The sequence below is a fragment of the Stegodyphus dumicola genome, chromosome 10 (genome assembly GCF_044657685.1).
Source record: "Stegodyphus dumicola isolate Sdum_Otavi_A_Nest chromosome 10, ASM4465768v1".
Taxonomy (NCBI): domain Eukaryota; kingdom Metazoa; phylum Arthropoda; class Arachnida; order Araneae; family Eresidae; genus Stegodyphus; species Stegodyphus dumicola.
In genome coordinates this window covers 175,906,178-175,913,867 of record NC_140777.1, presented here as the reverse complement: position 1 = coordinate 175,913,867, position 7,690 = coordinate 175,906,178, and the positions used below count along the sequence as shown (strand labels likewise).

Here is a 7,690-nt window from a genome sequence, read left to right as displayed (position 1 = left end):
AAGAACGGACTTCTCCGTTAGTTGTCACACCGTTCATTACACTCTGGTACAAGTTCCTTAGCGCTTCTCTTTCGTGTTCGCTATCTTAATCAGGCCCATAATTGTTTTTAACCAACTTTTTTTATCTGGGTTTAAAAACGTCGCATCTAATGCTGAGAAATTAGTCATGTAAATATGTTTGTGTATACATTTCTTGAATTTATTATGTGTAAGCTGTACAAGTTATTCAGTGTACAAGTTATTTTCCTATACAATTCGTAAACAACACCATTCTTCGATGTGGTGTTGGGTCTTAGACCCAGGCACCCTGCTGCTACACCAACCTGCTCTTCATTATTTTTCGCATATAAGCTTGATTTTTCGTTCTACGGGTGAAAAGATTTAGCGAGTGCAAAACAAGACATTTGTCTTCGTTGTCTGTCTGCCTACAATTGTTTTGTATGGTGCATTTTAAGTATCCGGTTTGTTGTTGTTAGACAATAGAGTTCATTGTCTTTTTAGGTCTGATTTCTTTCGCTGAATGAAGTACACATTTAAATTTAAGGCAAGCCCATCATGTCTTCAAGAAGCTGGGCTGGATTCACTGACGAGGATATAGAAAAAATAAAATTAAATCCCACGGTTCCCAACCTCTGCGGTGACAGTTCCTGTGACATCACTGGTAATGTGAAATTTCTGCTTTTACGTTTTAATTTTATATCATTATGATACAAAAAAAGTAGTGATTGTTTAATTTTTTCTATTGTATCATTATTCGTTTGTTATTTCCTCTCCCCTATAAACTTACATGCATGATACGTATATATTTTTGAAGATAATTTGCTCGCAAAGGAGAAGATGTAGAAGCAAATTACATCTATGGGGTGAATTTTATATTTCATTTAAATATAATTCAAAAATTTTTTTGGTATTTTTCCGTTTTGCCGACGCAAATCTCGCCAAGCAGACTTGGCGAAAACATACAGTATACACATTAAAAACGTTAACAAACATTAGTTTTGGGTTTTCTTCCGGAGAGGATCCGTTGGCGGCGAAGCGTATTTACTCGCCAAGCTCGTCAACGGCTAATCGGCCATGAGTTTAGCGGTGTATAGTTACGTTACAAGATATTTAAAAAGGTTAACTGTAATCCAAACCGTAAACTGAAAATCGTTAATAGCATGAAAGGACTGGATAGTATGTTCCCATAGATCCCCTAACTCCATATTACCTCTGGCTTGCAGTATGCTATTTCCTGTTTGTAATGAAAAACAGCCTGTTAACGAATTTCTGCGAAATGCGTTGATCGTAATTGACTGTTCATTAGCTATTTTGGTGATACATACATGTCTTCTCCATTTAAAACAGAACCAGATCATATTTGCAGATCACAGCAAGTAACGAGTCTTTCATGGCAAAGTTATCAATTTGTTGAAAATAACTTAGTGAAATTCATATCTTTCTTTAAATATGCTTTAAGAATATAAAATTAGAAAATATTCCTGTTTTTAACAGTGCAGTTTCTTGGGAAATTGTCAAAACACAAGAAAAACAAAAAGGCACTTTTACTACTTGTACCTTCATTACATAATTTCAAAATACTTTCCAAAGTATGAGTGAAAATAAATTCTCATCACATATATGAAATAAACAATGTTTTCATTGAAATATAAACTATTGCAACTGTTTGACTAGGTAAAAAATAAAGTTTGTATAGGAATAAATTATATTCTGCTCTGACTTACTTATGCATGCATAAATAAATGTGTGCATGTGTCATAAAATAAAAACTAACATATCCACTATTTTTATTAACAATCATGCTAACCTCAGAAACATGAATTTAACTTTTTTGCATGTAACTCTAACAAGCATACTATGATTCATTACTTTCCAACTGATGTTCTGTGACTGAATTCTGGTAGTTTGATTTAGGTCCTAATCTAAAAAAAGACAGCTAATTGCATGGGTGTTTTCACGGTGCTTCAATATGTTACAGGAATGCAAAGCCAAAAATCCCTTATAAAGTTCTCCTCAAAGGCACACCTTCTCTTACGCAGATATTTTTTGCATGCTTTGACATAATTAAAACACATCAAACCAAACAGATACATGCCACCAGCAATTTTAAACTCAAAATATTCCTTAACTAACCCTCAAACCCTAACCTGATTTCGGTTATTGTTATTGGAGAGCTATGCTGAGTGATCAATGAATAAGAAAAAAATTTCATTGAAAAATCATGTAGGAATAGTTTTGTATAAATTATCATGTAAGTGTGATATTGCATATATTTATTATATGATTACTTAATTTTTTTGTTATTAATTATTTTTATTTTTTTCTTATTACGTGCTCCGCCCTTAGGCACTCCATGGAAAGGGAGGGATGCCCTGTACAGGTCTTTTTAAGGGAAACTGGCTCGTATCCATGTTACACATGGGGAAATCACGAAAACGCGCATGCAGCCAGCCCGTTCGCCGGGACTTGAACCCAGGATCGAACTACCAGTGTTCAGCAGCTTTTACCGCTCGGCCGCTGGTGGCCTCATTAATTATTATTTATAATATATTTAGGCACAGTATTTCTTTTAAATTCATCTTCTGATTTTAAATCTATTTTGAATTTTCAAATCATAATTTTATCAAATAAGTTACTGAAAATGTAGTCACAATCTCACTCTATCAAATCCGAAAGTTGAGTTCATGGATGGACAAACTATGGCCAGTGAACAGCTACCTGTTTAAAGCTTTTATATAGATATATATTATTCTATTCAGAAAATTATCAAAATATATTTAGGATTTTACTATGCAATACATAATGTATATTGTAAATATATATTCATTTTTGTTTTGGCTATACAATGTATACTGTATTTGTATAAATAAAATGTAAAGGAATATCACGCGATTTGCGCATAACATGAGTTCACATAGATATCTGTTATCTCACTTCATCGACATGCATACTGTGCTCATCGACTTTGTTACATTATGAACACAGATAATTCTAGTTCCAGGATATCGCTGAAATTATTTCTCCTTATAACAGATGTGGGAAAAAACCAGCACTTGCAGCATTCTAGACCTTTCATCAGGCCTGATGAAATTAAATGCAGCAACATCATTTTCTTCTGAATGATGCATTCAGGTGTATGAGAAAGGCAGATGAAACACTTCTCAGAATGTTGTATCATAAATGAGTCGTAAATGCTTTGTTTATATTATGCCAAGCAGTAATAGCTTTAGGGGCCATGACAGTGTGATGGCCCAAGATACTGAGTACTGAAGATTCAAACTAGGATCAAACTACCAGTATCCAGCAACTGTATTGCTGAACTGCTTGTGAACTTGAACAAAAGTATGAATATCTTGTTAGTGAAACCCATAACGTAAGAAAAACGGCACACTTGATAAAATGTTCAAGATTAATGGTCGATTTTGTTATGAATCCCATGGTTCTGACATGTTTTAAATATACTCCTTCCACACAGATAGAAGCTGAATGATCATTGTCCTGCTTACTACAGATATAACCTTTTAATGTATAATCTGAAGGAAAGTTTAGGTTATTCGAATATGGCAAAGCATACCAGCTGTTGACCTGAAGAAGGATGCCTTTATGAACATTCTAAGGGAAACTGGCTTGTATTTACATTACATATGAGGAAAACTAGAAAAATCAACCATGCAGCCAGCCCTTTAACCATGATATGAACACAGATCAAACTACCAGTATTCAATGATCTTAACCACTAGTAGGAAAAATCTAAAAAAATGCTTGCAATATCATGCAATCAGAAATTCACTAAATGTTGCACAGCAGGATTACTTTTTCAAGTGTCGAGGATGAGAATACTTAATTTTGTTTTGTTTATATAGGTATTTGGTTATGGTATTATTCATTACATATATTCTCTGTTGTTCATACAGATACTAATATTTTAGTACATTTAAAAGTGTCTTTTTCATTAAGTGCTTTGCTTGTCAATATTCCCAAAATTGTGCTTCATATGTTAAGTGCTACTGTACATATAATAGATTAATGGATTCATTACAGAATAATACATTTCAAATATCCATTTTATGCAAGCAATTTTCAAAGTTATTTTTTGAATTTACTTGCTGATAGCTTAAAATATTTTATTTTGAAACAACTGCCTTTTTCACAATAAACTGGACATTGCCAAGAATCTTCAATAATATTCAAATCCTTTAGAGTAGCATTGTAAATAAAACTATAAGAACATTATACATTTTGTTATCTTTCAAAAGTCAAACTTTGATTAATTACTCAAAGCAGTGGTTTACTAACTTTGATGACCAATAAAAAATCTTAAAAATTTTTTTTTTTTTAATCTCATCTCAGAGAACCAATAATACTTTTTTTATTCATTATTACTTCTTTATTTCATTCTAATCATCTATCATATATAAACACCTAGCATCTTCTGAAAGGTAATTGCTAAGATACATTAAAAATATGTCAAATTTTTAAGCAAAGTGATGTAATTCCTATTATTTTAGATAAAAATAAGAGTAATAAAAATAAAAACTTTAGTTAATTATTTAAACCTTATATTATTGCGGCCCACGTTAATCATGTTTTAGGACTCGGGTACCCTATGGTTCTGAGTGTTTAGTCTTTTAATTATTAAGAACACAGTCATACTACTCTAAACAGGCGTGTTACCAATTATCAATAAGCCCCCTCCCCCTCCGCCGCAATTTCACCTGCTCATCCGGTAGTGATGCACCACCAGACAGCGGCAAAACAGAGCACGCACAGAACATGCGAGAACAGATTCGTTGTCTAAGCGTTTGAAGAATCAGGTTGCTACCTACGACCACCGAATTCGCCGGGTTACCAACTTTGAACTGTTATCGCCAATTTTGGTGATGTTTACATTTAACGGATCCTCTGCAGAAGTGCTTCCAATTTTTTATTTTGAAAGCATAAACATTTTAATATGGTTTAAAATTTTATAAAAAGGCATTAATTTAAGAATTTACTGTGCTTTCATGGTTCAACATCCTGATTTGCCGATTCGTATCACGTGACTCCAAGTGATCTCATATCACATAAACTACGCTACAAAAATCTAATCCAGTAATTATATACATTAATTTCAAGTCAAATCTTAATTTGGAATACAAGTTTAAATGCAAGATTTATTTCAATTCGTACGAATAGCTTACTCAGAAATTATATAAAATCACAGTGCTTTACTTCGCTAGTGCATTCTCATTAAATATGATGAATTTAACCCTTGATTTTGCCTTTTCTTTATTTTTGGGTGAGCGGTGTGATTGTACTCTAATTGACTTAATTACCATGAATGGTCTTAGGGCATAAAATTTAACTATCTTGTAAAAATTCTACGTAATTGTATGCAAGTATTGAAAGAAACAATCAATCTGATAAGAAATGGCTACGACATGTTTTGGAAATGAGGCGTAAAAGGTTACCAGCAAAGATATTCCGTTTGGCATCAGTTGTACCATTGTTGGCGACTTTATCGTTTGCACTGGCAAAATGGAAAAGTACCAAAAAGGCATCATTCATGATAGAAAATTATATTTGAACAATCAATGAGATGAAATTATGCTTTAGCGATAACTCTGTAGCAAAATGGCGGTGCAGGAAAGAAACCTGTAATGAGAGGAAAAGATTAAGAAGTCAAAATTGGTTTGAAGGATCGAAAATCCCCTTCCTTACAGCCATTAGGTTCATCTATTTTTGGTGTCAGGAAATGATATCTGTTGAATTTTGTGAACTCCAGCTCAAGATGAACTATAGTACAGTTGTACACTGGAACAGTTACATGCGTGAGGTGTGTGCCGCAGCTTTAATTGCTCGGTCCAAGTCTAAAATTGGGGGATCTGGCAAAACTACTGAAGTAGACGAAAGCCTTTTCAGTAAAAGAAAGAATAATGTTGGACGTGTTTTCATGCAACAATGGGTTTTCGGCAGATGATGCAGATAATTACTGAGAGAATTAGATTTCTGTTGTGTAGTTTACGTGAGATGAGATCACTTGGGGTCACGTGATATGAAGTGGCGAATCAGGAAGTTAAACCATGAAAGCATAGTAAATTCTTAAATTAATGTCTTTTTACAAATTTGTGTTTATTTATTGGCTTTTTATAAAATTTTAAACGATATTAAAATGAGACATAAAAAATTTAAAGTAAAAAATTCTTAGAATTAACATTTTTTAGGTGTATAATGTGTGTTGTTGCCAACAAAGTCTGCTTGGCGAGCTTTGTGCTGGCGAAACAGGAAAAGTACCACCTTTTTTTTTTTTGAAAAAATTCTATTGCAGACTTTTCTTCACTCGGCAATTCCCAAATTGTAAGATCCATAGCTTTATCAAAAAGAGAATTAAAAAATTAAACTATTATTCCAATGGCAACTTACAAATATAGAACTATCTAAAACTTATGCAATTTGAAATCAGCGCGTTCGCGAGATGTGGTGTGCTGTTTAATGGGCGAGTTTGCTAGATTTTGCGCATGCATTTTTGCTGCAATTTTTTACGGTCCCTGAAACGGAATTGTACCATAATTTCTGTTATCTAGTAATTTAATAAATTTGATATAGAATTTAAATGTAGTCTCTCCCTTTTCATTATATAATATCAGAAGGAAGATTTCAGATAAGGAGTATTTGAATATTTGGTAAATCTTCGGATTATGGTAACTTGGCGAAACTTTGGTGACCAACCCTACTACAGCAACCTGCTAGTTTTTTTTTTTTTTTTTGGATGCCATTTTGTTTTCACGAAGTAAAGGCTTTTTTTTTTTTTTTTTTTTTTTTTTTTTTTTTTTTTTTTACTCAAAATTTTCCCCAACAATCTGCTAGCTGAATTACGCTTATGCTAGAACTTGGAACAAAAGTGCTTAATCATGACGAAGATTAGGTGCAAAATTGGGAGAAAGTGTAGAATAGCCCACTGCTTGCCGTGTTTTTAAGAATTGCATATACACGGTATCTATGTACACGTCAACCTATTTTCACTTAAAAAAACATCCCAGAATTGCACAAAAATGGCATTGCGCACACTCTTGACTTTATCCATGTACACATTGACCTATTTTCACTTTAAAAGTCAAAGAAAATTGACAAGAATCCAATTCTTCTTACTCTTGTAAAAGTGCCAAACAAATAAGTGGGTGATTCTGCACTTTAGCAGTGAAATTTTTTCTAAGTGCTTATTAGCTAAAATCCCGATTGAAATTTTCCGGAAAATGTCACATTGCATGTCTCATGATCTCTCATTTTTCTGAGACAAAATAATCTGTGATTCGAACTGTGTACTTCTCAGATTATTGCTAAAGTCCTAGCTAGTAACCTTTATTGCCTTACCAAAATGTTGCCAAACTACCTGTTACCATATTCCAAAGATTAGCCAAATATTTTTCCAAGTTGCATATTTTCAGTAAAATTTCCAGTAGATAAAATGTAAAAACTATTTGTTTGAAATTCAGAGTGATATTTTTGATGACTATCTGGAAATTTTTTATGTATGATGCAAAAATTAATCATTTTAAGTGCACAGTATTACAAGTTGTGCAGGCAAGCCTCCACATTTATTCAACATCAAGTCTGGTCACTGTGACCACTCAATGGCAGAGCAAAATTGACAGCTACATCCGGTTTCTCCTTCTGCTGCTGCTGGGCTTCAAAGGTGTAGGACGGCTTCTGG

General features: G+C 33.2%; 1 protein-coding gene across 2 annotated transcripts in view; it reads left to right on the top strand.

The window, feature by feature from the left end:
* Nucleotides 1–414: 414 nt before the first annotated feature.
* Nucleotides 415–7,690, top strand: part of LOC118187003 (RAB6-interacting golgin-like) — a 48,737-nt gene continuing 41,461 nt past the window's right edge. For both annotated transcript variants that reach the window (XM_035357179.2, XM_085825902.1), the window contains exon 1: nt 415–661. In XM_035357179.2, coding sequence (XP_035213070.2) covers nt 556–661 — 106 coding nt within the window. In that variant the 5' untranslated portion in view covers nt 415–555. The remainder of the gene's footprint in view (nt 662–7,690) is intronic.